This window comes from Rutilus rutilus (assembly GCF_951802725.1).
Source record: "Rutilus rutilus genome assembly, chromosome: 2".
Classification (NCBI taxonomy): domain Eukaryota; kingdom Metazoa; phylum Chordata; class Actinopteri; order Cypriniformes; family Leuciscidae; genus Rutilus; species Rutilus rutilus.
Genome location: NC_140210.1, coordinates 9621984 through 9640515, shown reverse-complemented (window position 1 = coordinate 9640515; position 18532 = coordinate 9621984). Strand labels below are relative to the sequence as shown.

Genomic DNA, 18532 nt, shown 5'->3' with positions numbered 1-18532 from the left:
TATATATATATATATCTATCTGTCTGTCTGTCTCTCGTTCTTGCTGTTTGTCTATATATCTATCTATCTGTCTGTCTGTCTGTCTGTCTGTCTGTCTGTCTTTCTATCTTTTGATAGTCTCTCTCTCTCTTCCATTCACTGCTTGAATTTTGGACTTTGGAATTGTATTTTTTTGCTTCCAGGTGAAATGTTGTTTTCATAATGATGATGCTAATAAAAACAAATGTGATAAATATGTTTTGTCAATGTTGTGTTACTTTCCGTTTCAGATGACTGTTTTGTCTTCTGTTCTCAAATGCATATATTAAGCAGTGTCCCTTGTGTAATTTCTCTCTTATTCTCTTTTCCTCTCTCTATCTCTCTCTGGGTTTATTTCACTATTCAAACAGCTAAGAGCACTTTTAAGACAGTGAGCAGCCCTTCATTAACAGAATTTGAATTAACGCGTAAGTATTTTTTGATATTATTTTAATTGCTGAGTTGTTTCAATAGTTGCAATCTTTGAAGTGTTAACAGAGTCACATTCAAGCCCGAAGGCTTTCAAACTCCCTGTTCTATCCTCTGATCTCCTCTACCTCCATAACAAACACTTCCCCTAGTCTTTACGCTTTGTTGTTTAGCCTCTGGTCCTGTCATGATCTGCTGTGAGGAAGGGGAAAAATGTAAATCTATTTTGTTCTCCGCCTCATTTCCACACCCTTCTTCTCATATCCACGTCCCTCTTCCGTCGCCTACATTTAAAAAAATTATGTTTCATTTTTTGGGGTCTCTTTCTCCGCGCTTCTCTAAACTATTACTTCAGCACTCTTCGCACTTTTAAGCTTCCATCTTATTTTTCTTTTCCTCTAATGGTGTTTTTCAGAGCTCAGCAAGTACAGAGGATACACAATTGTCATGACAGCATTTAATGTTGTTGGAGAAAGCCCTTCAAGTGCACCTGTAGAGGTTTTTGTGGGAGAAGCAGGTATGTGTTTATGCCTTATTAGGATCAATCCTATGACTCAGTTCTAAAACTTGAACCACAAACTTGCAAAAAGTCCATGGTAAACACAAAGTGCTTTTTGAAATGTAGTTGTTGTTTGCTGATATGCATCTGATATCTCATTATCTGACCTACAATTAAACATTATATTCAATATTTGGTCTGGTCTGAGCACTTAGCGCTCAGGTAATGTTAACGAGGAGTACATTCACACATGAGTGAGATGAAAATTATATGCAATCATTCCTCAGTCACACAACCTGTTTTATCTGGTTTTATCAACTGTATGGGAAAGAAAAGAGGGACTTGAATCGCCTAGTGGACCAATTATCTGCACAAACTATTAGAAAACGCAGAGTGGATCCATTTGCGTGACCTATTGATACGCGCCATAGACCAGTTCCTGCTATGCAGCGCAAATCAATTTAGCCAGTGATGTGCAGCCTGGGGGGGGTACTTATATAAAACAGTCAGTAATGTCTTCACTGAAGGTAAACCGACATCAGATAGTTGTATAATATCGGATCTGTGTATTACCTACGTGTAAATGTAGGCAGAAATTGCTCTATTTATATATTCCCCATATACAAGATCTTTCATGAATGCTGTATGTAAGTGAAATAGAGTAGATATGACCTTCTTTCAATCTATAGGATGTGTTTGTGTGTTAGCATGTATCACAGCACATGTCAAAGCTAATTTAACTGTAAACTCATCTATGTAGAGCAGTATTAAAGCCCATTACCTCAGCTAATTTAAAAAATGAGCCATGTGCACAAATCAGATTAGTGTACACATCTGACCTCTCTGAAAAATCCGAATGAGAGGGATGGCACATCATTAAACACAACGTCCCTCTGGCGTGACTTTAACACACAAAGACAACAAGGCCATCTTAATTACATATCTCTCTTTATAGGAGTGTAGAATGAGCTGAAAAGGGATTTTGACACATACAGCTCAAAGTCAATCACAGACTATGACACCAAGCCCAACTAAACAACAGATCTATGAAATATACAGTATGTCTGTATGGACTGGGGAAGGAGTGTGCTTATACAATGAAATTGTTTTTTTTTTTTGTTTTTTTTCTTTTTTTTCTATTAAGTTTTATAGTATACATTATTATAAAAATAAATATTTATACAAAAAGAATAAAATAATACAAATACGATATATATTGTATTATTTATATATATATATATATGTGTGTGTGTGTGTGTGTGTGTGTGTGTGTTCATTAGTATATGTGTATTCATTAGTGTATACTGTATATTCAATATTATTCAATAATATATATATATATATATATATATATATATATTATCCATGCTCACCAAGGCTGCATTTATTTGAATACAGTAAAAACTGTTAAAAAATAAAAAATAACTGTAAATGTAATTATTCCTCCAGCCATTACTCCAGACTCCACATGAAGTGTCACATGATTCTTCAGAAATCATTCTAATACGCTGATTCGGTTCTCAAGAAACATTTTTTTATCATTATCAATGTTGAAACCAGTTGTGCTGCTTAATATTTTTCTGGAACCAAAACGCGACAGCCGGCCTGTTTACAGAGACGTTACATTTTACACATTTTACACATTTTAGTGTGTCAATAAATCACTGAACCTCTGTTTCCTTTCAGTTTAGTCACTGTCCATTATGCCACAGAGAAATGTCATCTGACATTTGGTCTTTATATGAGACAGATAGTCTATACAGTAAATGGTTGTCCAACTGTGGAAGTCTAGACACATGCATGTTTGATTTGTTTATTGCTCAATTCAAAATAATAATTCTGTGCATGTGTTCACAGCTCCTTCAGTGGCTCCTCAGAATATTCAGGTGAAATCCGTGTCCTCCAGCCAGCTGGACGTAGAGTGGCAGCCTCCACCCGTCGAGACACAAAATGGAAATATTCAGGGATACAAGGTGACGATTTTTTTTTTTACTCACATGCATGCAGAAAATATTAGCCATATGATTCGTAATTATTTTTAAATAAGGCACAAGATGCACAACATCAAAGGTGTCTGTCTAGAGTATTTTTACATAGAACAATAATGTATAAATACTGCAGACATTCATAAGAATCCATCCTGTGAACGACCCATAAGGCATTGGGTATTATTAAGGATAATTGGTTATTATTATATTCAATGTTTTTAATTGTCAAATGCATATTTTCACCCCCTAGAAATTACCTATAATTCCCATGCACATTATGTGTTTGCCACATTGTACACTATGTGCCAAAAATTTCAATGCATGAATACATAATGCACAATTGTTTAGTCAGTTGTGAGACCTGGCTTTTATGAAAAGTATTTCCTAAAATCAGTCAGGCAGTCCATCTGTTTATCGTCATAAATAAACTGTCGTTCATCTGCAGTCTGTCTTCCCTTATCTCACTGTCATCTGTTGATTTCACCGCATTAGCTTCCACCGTTGTTTTCCTATTTACGCCATCTGTACATCTGTCTCTCATAGACATTTGAACAGGAATTGGTTATGAATCCTTCTGTTGTTCTGTCCACAAACACACAAAGTATCAATTCACATTTCTTATTTCATTCTTGTTTCGGTGTGTTTGTGTATTTAAAGAAATAGCTCACCCAAAAATGAAACATTTGTCTTCATTTTCTTGCCCTCATATCATTCAAAATCCGTATGACTTTCTTTTTACCTTGGAACACAGAAGGAGGCATTCTTAAAAATGTACTTAGTTGCTCAATGAATGATGAATGTAGCATTTAGGCTTCCAGAACAGCACATATATTATAAAAAATATATTAAATGTAAGAATATACACTTCCGTATTGCCCTCATATCATTCAAAATACGTATGACTTTCTTTTTACCTTGGAATACAAAAGTAGGCATTCTTAAAAGTGTACTTAGTTGCTCAGTGAATGATGAATGTAGCATTTAAGCTTCCAAAACAGCACATATATCATAAAAAATATCATAAATGTATGAATATACTCTTCCGTAATTTGGGGTCTGTAAGATTTTTAAAAGGTACACTATGTAACTTTTGGCCCTCTAGCATATAGAAAACAGAACTGCATGCATTTTGTGGAAGAACATTGTTTTGGTTGTGCTTCGGCTCTGCGTTACTGTGCGGAAAATGACACTTCATAATAGATAATGCTTTACAATGAACTCCGTTTGAGAGCTACATATGGCGATTTATCTGTTCACCTGCTGAGTAAAAAAAACCGGCATCAACATTTCAAATCCCAAATATATCTCCAGTCTCCATTCATTGTAAATGCATGGAAAGGAGCGACAAGCACAGTCTTCAAAATATAAGGTTTTAGAGTTTGGACATTTGAATTTTTGGGTGAATATTCCTTTAAGTTTGTATATGTGTCATTCCTTTCTTCCCACAGATCCATTACTGGGAAAAGGACAGGCAGAATGAGACGGAGAAGGAACTAGTTTTGTTTGTTCCAGATACATCCGTGCACCTGAAGAACCTGACATCCTACACCACTTACCATGTGCAACTGTCTGCATTTAACACGGCGGGTGACGGGCCGCTCAGTGCGGCCCGTAAAGGACGCACCCTGCAGGCTGGTGAGTCCCGCTGAGATCCCGTTACGCTCATCCGGATGCATGCGTGCCAGACAACCAACCGAGACGTCCAAAACATTGTCAGACATGTCATTCCTCTGTTATTACTGCTTCCGTTAAGATTGTAAATGTGGCGCTTCTTTCTATTACCCTATTTAAGAGTCTTAAAGCAAAATTTGGCAAATGAAACAAGTTTGATTGAACCTTTGATTACCATTTGCTGTAATGCAGATTGAACATATACAGGCATACTGTGACAGTTTTATTAAAGTAATGGTCTGGGCTCAAGTTTTATTGACTCTAGACAGCATTGGTTGCATTGATTATTACTGAAAACAATTTTTGCAAAAAAAACATGTTTACTCTAATGCATTTACATAGGAAAGTCTAAAGAGGAAGACATTGTGGTTTAAAACAGGAATGTACAGCTCATATTTTTGTAAAAACATTTAAAGTGCCCCTATTTTACTATTTTAAAGGTTCCTGATTTTGTTTTGAAGGTCTCCTACAATAGATTTATATGCATCTAAAGTCAAAAACCACTTAAATTTTCTCATAATATACATTAGACATCACCTCTTTTTTTCAAAGTGTCTGAAACGATTAGTTCAAAGATTCAGTATCTTTAAACCCCCCTTTCTGTGAACCTAATCTGCTCTGATTGGTCAGACAGCCAAGTCTGTTGTGATTGGTCTACCACTTACAGCGTGTGTTGGAAACGAAACACCCACTACCATATCTGAACTTGCACTTGATACACATTAATACAAACAGTAATGATGGCGTCGTCCTCATCCTTTTGAAATGCATGCAAAGTGGATTCGTAGCGCAGAAAACCGAATCTTCTGGACATGTCCACAACACAAACCAAACTCGTCCAGGCCTCAGCAGCAACTATAGTGTTTGAGGGTCAGAGTAGATGTTGTTCGCGGGCAGCCAATGAAGACAATAGGCTGGCATTATGCAAATGTGTTACATTGTTGCGTGTGTATATAACAGGAAGTGAGACTGGAATTACTTCAAATCGTTCCGGCAGTTCAGAATCTATTCTTTCAATAATACTATAACTTTATTTGTTGTACACTTTAATCTTTAGAATATATATATATATATATATATATATATATATATATATATATACACAGTGCAATGCATAAGTGAATACACCCATGCTAAAGTTGACTAAAAAGAGGAATAAAAAATCATATTTTGGAAATTGAACTTAATGCCTTAATTAAAAAAATTAGGAAAAATCCAACCTTTAAGGACACCAATTTTCTTTGTGAATGAATAATGTATCGTAAATAAATAAATGTTCTTCCTTAAAATACATGGTGCATAAGTGAGTACACCCCTATGTTAAATTCCCATAGAGGCAGGCAGATTTTTATTTTTAAGTTTTTTTTTTTTTTTTTTTTAGGATACTATGCATCCTGATAAAGTTCCCTTGGCCTTTGGAATTAAAATAGCCCCACATCATCACATAGCCTTCACCATACCTAGAGATTGGCATGATTTTATTTCAGTTAGCCTAAAAGCTAGTTTGATTTGCATTGAGAGATCATCTTATGGAAAGTACCCCATGCCAATCTCTAGGTATGGTGAAGGCTATGTGATGATGTGGGGCTATTTTAATTCCAAAGGCCAAGGGAACTTTATCAGGATGCATAGTATCCTGGATCCATGAAGTAACTGGCCTTTAAAAATAAAAATCTGCCTGCCTCTATGGGAATTTAACATAGGGGTGTACTCACTTATGCACCATGTATTTTAAGGAAGAACATTTATTTATTTACGATACATTATTCATTCACAAAGAAAATTGGTGTCCTTAAAGGTTGGATTTTTCCAAATTTTTTAAATTAAGGCATTAAGTTCAATTTCCAAAATATGATTTTTTATTCCTCTTTTTAGTCAACTTTAGCATGGGTGTATTCACTTATGCATTGCACTGTATATATATATATATATATATATATATATATATATATATAATATATATATATATATATTCTAAAGATTAAAGTGCACCACAAATAAAGTTATAGTGTTAAGGTTACAGTTGTCCCTTTCTGCCGAAATAATTAAACATACATACAAATATGAATAATGTACATGTTTACAAATGAACATAATATCCTTGTCGGAAAAATAAATAAATACATATATATATAATAATAATAATTAAATACAAAATACATGACTAATAATATAAATCTATTGTCTTGAAAAATGTCTTGTGCTCACCAAGGCTGCATTTATTTGATAAAAATGAAGTAAAAACATTAACATTGTGAAATATTATTACAATAACAAAATAACTGTTCTATTTTGAATATATTTCAAAATGTAATGTTTTCCTTTGATGGCAAAGCTAAATTTTCAGCATCATTACTCCAGTCTTCAGTGTCACATGATCCATCAGAAAATCATTCCAATATGCGAATATTTTTTTGGAATGGATGTTTGAACAGACGTTTGAATTTATTTGTGTAATTTGTATATTATTTTTTATTGTTTTTATGGAAATCGTTTATTTAGCAGAAGTGTATACACGTGTGGCTTTTCTCTCTCAAGCTCCTGGAGCCCCCAGTCATGTGGTGTTTTCGGAGGTGACGGGAAGCTCAGTGAATGTGTCATGGGGAGTTCCTCTGCAACCCAACGGAGTGGTGGAAGGGTACAGAGTGGTCTATGAGCCCACCGCACCAGTTCATGGTGAGCAGGATGGAGAGATATAATCATCATTCAAATTTTAATAATAAAAAAAGTCCAGATTCATTAAGACCCTTCTTCAATTGACAGGTGTCAGTAAGACGGTTACAGTGGAGATCAAGGGGAACTGGCAGCGCTGGCTGAAAGTTCGTGACCTGAAGAGGGCCGTGACATATCGCTTCAAGGTTCAGGCCAGAACCATTGCTTACGGACCCGAACTGGAAGCCAATATCACTGCAGGACCAGTGGAAGGTATGAGTAAATGTGAATGTAATAACTCATAATAAATCAAGCAACATCCCCTGCAGTTACAGACACAAGAGCTGGAGGCTTTCTTTGGATTCAATTAATTGTTGAATATGAAATGACTGCATTTAACTAGTGCTTTTCTAAAAAACACCTTTCTAAACCCTGGGACCCACTAGAGAGATGGCATTTCATTATCTTAATTTTTAAAATTAGTTGGAGACGGAAATTAAAATAAGGCTGTGTGAACGTCATGGTTTGATTAGTGCACTGTAATGAGAATGGGATTTTACGTAGCCTTTGAGCACTTGAACATTCTCATGGCAGCGTCTTCATTGTGGTGGGATGTTGAGCCTCACAGAATGTTCCTCAGATGAGATGAAGCTGATTCATGTAGCGGTGGACTCTGATTGGTCAGTATGGATTATGATGGAGTGTAAGCACTTATGTAGATGGCCAGAATTTTGAGGCAAAAAATTAATACACTGGGGTGCTTGTATGTATCCTATATGGTACTGAAATATTAACTCATACCATATTGACATGGTACTCCCAGGTACACTACCAGTCTAAAGTGAGTGAATGTATGTTTCTGATAATCTTAAAGGCCTTGAATGGTTGAAAGTAGTTTTGTAGATGAATACAGTTGGTTTTCTACTTATGAATTTACAAAACTTTTTTTTTGTTTGTGTGTTTAGGTAGTCAGTGGATGATTAGGACCAAATAGCAAAGCAAATGCAGCCAACAAGTTAATTTCTTTCTTTCCTTCTTTCTTTTTTAGTAGGGCCAGATAGCAAACAAATTCAGCCAACAAGTTTCCAGTATAAAAAATATAAGCTGATTTTCAGTTTATAAATTTATTTACAAAAACTTTATTTATTTATTTTAATGTATTAGTAGGACCAGATAGCACAACACAAATGCAGCCAACAAGTTTCCGATATACATACAGCTAAAAGCGTATTCATTTTGACTTTTAGGTTCTACCATATGTATTTTTGCTGTTATTTTTATTTAGTATCACTGTGCTGCTATTATAGTTTGTATTTATTTCTATAAACTTTTTTCCCACAATAACCCTTTCTGCCGAAATAATCTAACGTACATACAAATATTGATATAATAAAAACAATAATAGTAATGATAATAATAAATAAATAAACGACAGAGTAGGTAAATAAAACTAGATTATGTACACATTTACAAATAAACATAATATCCTTGTATGAAAAATTAATCAATTTATATATAAAATAAGTATTTGAACACCTGTCTATCAGCTAGAATTCTGACCCTCAAAGACCTGTTAGTCTGCCTTTAAAATGTCCACCTCCACTCCATTTATTATCCTAAATTAGATGCACCTGTTTGAGGTCATTAGCTGCATAAAGACACCTGTCCACCCCATACAATCAGTAAGAATCCAACTACTAACATGGCCAAGACCAAAGAGCTGTCCAAAGACACTAGAGACAAAATTGTACACCTCCACAAGGCTGGAAAGGGCTACGGGGAAATTGCCAAGCAGCTTGGTGAAAAAAGGTCCACTGTTGGAGCAATCATTAGAAAATGGAAGAAGCTAAACATGACTGTCAATCTCCCTCGGACTGGGGCTCCATGCAAGATATCACCTCGTGGGGTCTCAATGATCCTAAGAAAGGTGAGAAATCAGCCCAGAACTACATGGGAGGAGCTGGTCAATGACCTGAAAAGAGCTGGGACCACCGTTTCCAAGGTTACTGTTGGTAATACACTAAGACGTCATGGTTTGAAATCATGCATGGCATGGAAGGTTCCCCTGCTTAAACCAGCACATGTCAAGGCCCGTCTTAAGTTTGCCAATGACCATTTGGATGATCCAGAGGAGTCATGGGAGAAAGTCATGTGGTCACATGAGATAGAACTTTTTGGTCATAATTCCACTAAACGTGTTTGGAGGAAGAAGAATGATGAGTACCATCCCAAGAACACCATCCCTACTGTGAAGCATGGGGGTGGTAGCATCATGCTTTGGGGGTGTTTTTCTGCACATGGGACAGGGCGACTGCACTGTATTAAGGAGAGGATGACCGGGGCCATGTATTGCGAGATTTTGGGGAACAACCTCCTTCCCTCAGTTAGAGCATTGAAGATGGGTCGAGGCTGGGTCTTCCAACATGACAATGACCCGAAGCACACAGCCAGGATAACCAAGGAGTGGCTCTGTAAGAAGCATATCAAGGTTCTGGCGTGGCCTAGCCAGTCTCCAGACCTAAACCCAATAGAGAATCTTTGGAGGGAGCTCAAACTCCGTGTTTCTCAGCGACAGCCCAGAAACCTGACTGATCTAGAGAAGATCTGTGTGGAGGAGTGGGCCAAAATCCCTCCTGCAGTGTGTGCAAACCTGGTGAAAAACTACAGGAAACGTTTGACCTCTGTAATTGCAAACAAAGGCTACTGTACCAAATATTAACATTGATTTTCTCAGGTGTTCAAATACTTATTTGCAGCTGTATCATACAAATAAATAGTTAAAAAATCATACATTGTGATTTCTGGATTTTTTTGTTTAGATTATGTCTCTCACAGTGGACATGCACCTACGATGACAATTTCAGACCCCTCCATGATTTCTAAGTGGGAGAACTTGCAAAATAGCAGGGTGTTCAAATACTTATTTTCCTCACTGTATATATATATATATATATATATATATATATATATTTAAAAAAATGTTTTTTTGGTCACTACGAAAATTCCCATACTTCCGTTTGTGTTACTGTATTTCATAGTATTGATGACTTATTATTCTAAACTACCATTCTTAAAAATGGAAAATACTAAGGATTGAGTAGACAAGTAAACTTATACGAAAAAAAATTCCGTGGTACATGTCTATAGAACTATGTCCAAATACTATGGTAATAGCATAGTTTCCTAGCGATGTGACTATTTTTGTTGGTGATTGGTCATTGGCACACACACACACACACACACACATTTTATGCCTGTGTAACAGGGAACGAGTAAATTGAACCATGACATTTAGGATCAGCTAGTTTATTTGAAAGGTGAAAAGATTTGTGAGAAATGAAGTGTGATAACGGTATACTGAATGTGTTGTCAGGTCACAGTAACCAATAAAGAGCATGTTTTGATGAAGATGTATCCCTACAGCTTCAATGTGACCTTTATGCAATCTAAACCACTTCAGAATGGCAGAGCTGCCTGTTTTACACTCCTAAGTTGTAAGCTGCAGAGAATATGTTTAATAAGTATTCAGATTTTTTTTTTTTTTTTGTATCCATAATTTTCATTCCATCAGCCTGATATTTGAAGTCAGTCTGAACTGTTCTGATTGATAATAATGACCAGATCCATTAGGATCTTTGTGTGCTGTTATTGATCGTTCAGATAGGAATAATAAACCTTGTATTTTATAGGCTCCCCTGGTTCGCCATTGCAGACCTCAGTCACTAAGTCCGCATCAGCTTTGACGCTTCATTGGTCAGAGGGTGTAGAAGGGGCGGGACCCGTCACGGGATATGTCATTGAGGCTCGTCCATCAGGTAAGCAGCAATTCATTGTCCATCTGCTTACTTCAGATGACCCTTGACTTTTCATTACCAGTTCTTCGTCTCATGCACTACATGGTCTTGTAAAACCAGGCTTATTCTCAATTAACCTACCTCTTCTCACTTCCACCTCTTCTATCTTTCTTCTCCTTACTCTCCCTCCCGCTTTTGAAATCTTGCCTTTTCAGATGAAGGATTATGGGATACATTTGTCAAGCATCTCCCGCCTGGAAGCCTCTCGTACACCATCAGTCTGGACCGCCTACGCTCAGGTGTGGCCTATGAATTCCGTGTCATCGCGGTCAATCGCTTGGGCTACGGCGACCCCAGTCAGCCTTCCACCGCTATGTCTGGTAATCTTCCTCATTATATCACACCACTGCGCTTTACTGAACAATTCTTGCAAATGACAACCCATTGAACAGACCGTACATCTGTCCCACAGCTTTGTTTTTGTTTACAACAAATTTGATATGGCATTTACCCTGACTCATATCAATTACAAACTATATTGCATACTTTATCAATTCATTTTAAAGTTAATTTTACAGTTTAAAGTATTAGTATGGACATTAGTACGCCATTTCAGCGTAAAGTGTCTATTTTAGTGAGGATGTTTGAACTGTAGAGCACTGTATACTCACTTTGTGGCCTCTGCTGCCATCTAGTGTCACACTGCACATTCACATCCATAAGTAAAGGAACAAGGCTGAAATATACAGTAAAAGCAGTAATATTGTGAAATATTATTACATTTAAAATGTTTTAGACTGATTAAATATTCTATTTTTACATATTTTAAAATGTCATTTATTCCTGTGATGATAAACCTACATTTTCAGTATCATTACTCCAGTCTTCAGTGTCACATGATGCTTCAGAAATCATTCTAATATGCTGATTTGCGTATTATTATCAATGTTGTAAAGAGTTGTTTTGCTTCATATTTTGTGGAAACCATGATACATTTTTTTTTTTTTTTTTTATTATTCTTTGGTGAATAGCAAGATTAAATAAAACACACCATTTATTTAAAATATAAATGTTTTTTTAACATTATAAATGTCTTAACTGTCACTTTTTATCAATTTAATGCATCCTTGCTGAAAAAAAAAGATATAGTAGTGGCCAAAAGTCATGTCTAACCCAGGAAAATTGGCTTCTTCACACTTTATTCAAAGTTTTTATTAAATATTTGGTATGCATATTGTGAAGTTGTGCCTGGAGTTTAAAACTAATGTACACATTCAACGTTTCAATTGTATCATTTGTGAAAATGGCCAGATGCAACTGTGATAAGCCATGCAGGTCTTCCAATGAAGCTCAACTTTGGGAAGAACTTAAGGAGGATTGGAAAGAAGTTAAGCACGACACATACGAAAAGTTTAGTGAGTCAGTGCCCAGAGGAATCAAAAACAAGGGAGAACCAACAAAATATTAATAACTGATTACACTGTAGTCAGTGTATGCTTTATTTCCCATGGGCTTTTTGTTTTTCTATGCCTTTATTGCATAACACAATAAACCCATATTTAAATATATGCTGGAGTTTGCCTTTCTTGATAGTTTTGTCATTTTAATACCTTAACCAAGTTTAGTGTATTCTTCTTCCCACTTTAACATACTCCTCGTCCTCACATTTTGAGTGATTAATAGAACCTGAAGTGCCATTAAAAACTAATATTGTTCAAATGTTCCCTCCGGACATCACTTTTAGCCACTACTGTAAATATATCTCGTATTCCCTCATATATGTAATGTCAACAATAAATGAACAATAATGCAGTATGATTGTCTGTTGTTGTAGCTCTGTCTGAAACGCCTTTCTATGAGGAGTGGTGGTTCCTGATCGTCATGGCGTTGATCAGTCTCATTCTCATTCTGATGGTTGTGTTTGGTTTGCTCCTGCTCGGACAGAACAAGAGGTACAGGAGCTGTGGAACAGGTGAGACTTATAAAAATAACACCATTGTTATGATTATTATAAACAGAATATTAATAATTGATCATATTCTTGTGTTTCACTTAGAACTTGTATTCTTACTGAATTTACTCAATCTCGTTCTAACTCATGTTGTTTGAAACCTGTACAATCACTGTACCTTATGGTATTCTCACTGTTCTTTTGCTTCCTAGACAATTTCTGGAAGTTTTTTTTAAAGATTCTAAGTGTTTGGAGTTGCTCCAATTCAGTCATTTGTGTAACTTTTGGGGAACACTGTAAAATGAAAGATAGTTAATCAGTCAACACATCCCAGTGTTTGTTGGCATTACTTGGATGTGATTCTTCCCACAGGAAAGCACATCACTACGGTAGAAGAGTCTGTAACCCTTGACAATGGCGGCTTCACGGCCCTAGAGCTGAACAGCAGACATCTGAACGTGAAGAGCTCTTTCTTAAAGAAGAATGGATCAAGGTGTGGTTTCATCTGAACTGCTGTTTATAATTATAATTATTATATCAAATTATGGTAATATAAAGGCTACTGTTACAGTAGTTGATGGAAATTGACACCATGCATCGACTAAACATCACTTTGACACTAGTTGCTGTAAAGTGGTTCCGAGGAGGAGTTAGCTCTGAGAAAAGTCATGAAATCTACAAAAAAAATGTATTTATCACCTAATTTCCTCTTTAAATAGCCTATATCTTCAGTTTAATTTTAATATGACTCCTTATATTAAGTTATTTTCAGTTTCTCAGATTATATTCAGTGCAAAAACTGATAATTTAATGTTAAAGTGTCCATATTAGAGGAGTCTTGATGTTGTTTTTGGGGTCTATTATAGGTGTTCAAAAAACACATTATTTTTTAACATATTTTTCATTGTGCAAGCACCTCTTTTCCTAGCCTGACTACGTCAGACTTTTTACTTCCGCTCAATTTCATTTCGCTTCTGTACTCAGTCTGAGACAGCGTAATAGCTTTCCGTTTTTCTCCGGCCTGAAAACAGCCGGCCAATCAACGAACAGAGGGCGGGCTGAGAGCCGTGACGTAGACGCTGATTGTACCGTGGATGCGTAGATTTACTTCACATAATCTGCAAAAGTCATTCACAGCCATGTTCACTCCGGTATTTCGCTCGATGGTTTTGTTTTCGCATCATACTACATGTGTTTACAGTGGAAGATAGATGCGGCTGAGCATGCGCATAACACACGCCATAACCAAACGTTATGTGATTGGCTTACGGGAACCAATGATTTTAAACTTCAGACAAGCGCCTCCCCGCGAGAAAGAAAACGCTTTTCAATTATGCCGTGCCAGACTCTGTCTACGAAGCAAAGCGAAGTAGCAGAGTTTGGTATTACCAGGCTACACTTTTCCTAGTCTGTCAGTAACGCTCTGTTTACAGTAGTTCCTGTCTCTATGAAGCCCCTACTTTCGAAAAGCTCAATGTGCTCTGATTGGTCAGCTGGACCCCAATGTGTTGTGATTGGTCAACTGCTTTGAGCGTGTTTTGGAAATGTCACGCCCCTTATCATAACCAAGAGTTTTAACACACTACTATAGCAACTCAACCAGGCCTCGCCCCTTTTTGCGAATGATTAGGCGGAAATTATTAATATCGGGGATATTGTGACGTGTTTGTTCCCAGGAAGAAAACTCAAGACTACAATGGAGGCGTTTCAGTTCAGAAACTCCCTTTGGAGTGGACTTTTTTCATGCTCAAAAAGCAATAATACACACTAAAAAAAATGTAATCTTTAACTGCAGTGTTTGGTCCACAGGTCTCCTCCACGGCCCAGTCCAGGTGGGCTCCACTATTCTGATGAAGACATCTGCAACAACTACAATGGGGCTGTTTTAACAGAGAGCACCACCCTCACAGAGAAACCCACTGAGCTGTCTGAGTCAGAGGTAAACACATGACAACACTCACAGAAACACTGCCATGGGGTTATGGTGGAGTTTTACAGACATCTTTCATTATCATCAAGTTGTTCCAAACCTGTATGAATTTCTTTCTTCTGCTGAACACAAAAGAAGATATTTTGAAGAATGTCGGTAACCAAACAGTTGATGGACCCTTATGACTTTCATAGTATACTATGTTATGGTTACCGACATTCTTCAAAATGTATTCCTTTGTGTTCAGCAGAAGAAAGAAATTCATACAGGTTTGGAACAATTTGAGGGAGAGTAAATGACACAATTTTCATTTTTGGGTGAACTATCCCTTTGATAAGTCGTGGACATGATATAAAAAATGTTCCCCTCATGTCATGTGCGGGACTACATTGTATTGCTACAGTGGAAACTTAAAACAACATTAGGTTATGCTTCATCCATGCCAAGTCCAAGACCACCATCATGTCAGATAAACAAAAACTTACTTTGTACATCTTTAAACAGGCAACAATTACGTTCATGCTGTAACTTTACTGTCTGCTCTTTTTCTCTCTGGTTTGGACCCGTGCCGTCCCGTCCCCCCTCATGTGAAGGTGAGCGACAGCGACTACGAAGATGAGCAGCCCAAGCACTCGTTTGTAAATCACTACATGAGCGACCCCACCTATTACAACTCGTGGAAGCGGCAGCCCAAAAGCGTGAAGACCGGAGGAGGGTACGAGGAATGTGCCATGACGGATGCAGAGGGGGGGTATTATCAGACTGTGGTGACCCAGCACAGCGTGGGGGGCGTCTACACCCCCACAGGGCAGCCCGCACCAGGAACACGCACTCCAGTTACCGGCTTCTCCTCGTTTGTCTAATGAACCGATGACTTGATACAAACGAGGGAAAGCGATGAAGCAAAGTACGGGACAAATCAAACTGTGGGAGTGATGACAAAGAATGCTTTTTCACAAAAGTCTCTCATTTCCCCCAAAGCGTGTATTTTAGGCCTTCTCTCTTCAAGGAAGGGAGGGGGGTATTGAAGTATCTCATTGTTAATGTGTTAATGATTTTCGGGTGGATTTTCGCAGATTAACCATGACCCAGAAGAAGCGGAGACTTTGCACTGTGAGACTCTTCAGCAAGAGGTGGTATTAATTTTAAAGACTCAAAGACCCTCAAAAACGGATGAAGAGAATTCTTTTGTTATGAATTCCCGTTCCATAGCAACCTTCCGGGATTAGTCGTAATGTGTGGGCAAACGCAAGCTTGAGTGATTCATTGAATCCCGCTCTGATCTCCAAAACTCGAACTGAAGTTGAAACATCACCGGAAACTTGTACAGTGAGTGGTAGACTGGAACAAAAATGTGTTTTGTGTGTGGTTTATTCTCGTGTCTGGGACGGGCGGCTTCATTCTGGACAAAAAGCAGCACTGAAAATACTGCCTTTGCACACGTATTGCTCTCTCTTAAACCAAAAGCGGGACAAGAAAGAAAATGTGTGCTCACAGCGGACCGTTTTCTTAGGTTAGCAATACTGTATGTAAAATATGCTGTATGTGTGTATATTTTTAGGATCAATTTTGTACAAAAACGAAACGTTTTTACTGTAGAGTAGATTTGTGCCAAGTCGATGTAGTTCTTTAGTGAGACCCACAGTGGATCATTTCAGCAAGTCACAATCCACACTGTTTGTTTGACTGGCTTGCAGTGTATGTACAATCCAGTCACCCAGAGAGAGGATAAGAAATGAGTGAATTCATCCTTCTAATCCAAATATACACAGATTTCTCATCTCATTTAATGTTGAACAAATATTTATTGCAGTATGAAAGAGCATCAGAGCTAAATTGAATATGGTACACGTGATGGTAAAACGGGTGTGTAGAGGTTTTGTTGGTTGGAGTACATCGATGGTTAAAGATCTAGGCTGGTTACCAAAACGTTATTATGAGATAATGATGCATTCAAGTCCTGCTAAGACCATACTTAGGAGTTTGGAAATCATAACTATGTCATGTGTGTTCAGCGGCCGGTTTCAGGTCAATATATGACATATAAAGTCGAAACTATGAGATTAAAAAGTCAAAACTATGACAGTAATAATTATGAGATGAAGTCAAAATAATCAGATTAAAAGGCAAAATTATGTCGAACAATTATGACGGTCAAAATTATGAGTTGAAAACAATTAAAACATGAAAGTCAAAATAGAGATAAGAAGTCAAGACACCAAGTCATTATGACATCAAAAAGTCAACATCAAAATTATGAGATAAAAAGTCAATAAGATATAAAATGTTGAAATTATGAGATAAAAAGTCAATTATTATTTTAAAATGTATTATGATTATGATTTCGAACTTTGACTTTTTATCTATGGAGCTTGAATACAAAAAGTTTCCCATTTGTACTTTCGACTTCAAGGTGGCATTCATGTGAAACTGGGATCATGCCTATGTTCCCACAAATGGCCTACCCCTGACCCCACCCCTAAACCTACCCGTAACTGGGGTTTAGACAAATCGTAAAAAAATAATAATAATTCTTAGAAATGTGGGAACATAGGGCTGACCCCGTGAAGCTCATAAGTGTGATCATTTTGACATGACTTGAATGCAACATTATGGCTTGAAACATACTCTACGCAAGTACATGAACATGTTTCCAGTTATGCAGTATCGATTTCACACGCTGCGTTCAGAACACGGTTTTGTAAAGTATCGCTGTGAGTAGGTAATACATTTGAATTTACTTTGCGACCGTTAAAAAAGTACTATGGGTAGAATGAATGAAATCCGGACCTACTACATCTGCCATGTTGTTACTGTCACGTGACATACCAGCGTCAGTTGTGTCGCTTCACTTCCATTCACAAATCCTCTATTCACAAAAGTGTCCATCGAATGCACACTTCAAAATCTCAGCGGAAGTAGTAGGTCATCCAAGGACTTTTCGTCTATTGTTTTCCAAATACTATTTATTCGGACATACTACTCTTTTGCCGTACTGTTTTTCCAACTGACGCTGGAAGGTCACATATGATAATGGCAAAATGGCAGATATAGTACGTCCGGATTACATTCATACTAACACATTCATACTATATAGAATGTACTTTTTTTAGCGTTCGTGAAGTAATTACTTATTTAAAATGAGTACCAAGTCGAGAGAGTGTGCGATTTCGGACGGAGCCAGCATATGTGTTTTCCAGGTCAACTGTCATGGCGGAGTAACACTTTTAAGAGATTGTAACTGCATAAACGTCTGCTGGCTTGTGTAGAGTATGGTTCAATGCCTGAAGAATTTAATTCTATTCTATGCATTTATTGTCATTTAAAACAGAGAAAAAGACAAGGACAGATTTATTGCTGTGTTGAACATCCTGACGTTACATCCAAAGACAGATAGAGCTATGCAAGGCGTTATTGATCGGAATGAGTCAGAGAGAATAATATGCGATTCAAAGCAGGTTGTTAACACTTTGAATTGCTTTGAAAAGTTGTTACTGGAATGTTATGCCTCCTACAGCTGTATTACCCACAATGCATTGTATACAGTATGCACCTGAAGGCATAATAATGCATTTAACTGGATTACTCAAAATTTAAGTA

The 18532-nt window shown here is 37.1% G+C and overlaps 1 protein-coding gene across 1 annotated transcript in view; it reads left to right on the top strand.

Annotated features, from left to right (window-relative positions):
- Window positions 1-17135, top strand: part of sdk1b (sidekick cell adhesion molecule 1b) — a 237533-nt gene extending 220398 nt beyond the window's left edge. The window contains exons 34-45 of the mRNA XM_084401823.1: window positions 390-446; window positions 863-964; window positions 2804-2919; window positions 4383-4569; window positions 7144-7281; window positions 7369-7530; window positions 10947-11072; window positions 11267-11431; window positions 12886-13023; window positions 13375-13495; window positions 14812-14941; window positions 15526-17135. Coding sequence (XP_084257949.1) covers window positions 390-446; window positions 863-964; window positions 2804-2919; window positions 4383-4569; window positions 7144-7281; window positions 7369-7530; window positions 10947-11072; window positions 11267-11431; window positions 12886-13023; window positions 13375-13495; window positions 14812-14941; window positions 15526-15795 — 1712 coding nt within the window. The 3' untranslated portion in view covers window positions 15796-17135. The remainder of the gene's footprint in view (window positions 1-389; window positions 447-862; window positions 965-2803; window positions 2920-4382; window positions 4570-7143; window positions 7282-7368; window positions 7531-10946; window positions 11073-11266; window positions 11432-12885; window positions 13024-13374; window positions 13496-14811; window positions 14942-15525) is intronic.
- Window positions 17136-18532: the final 1397 nt, after the last annotated feature.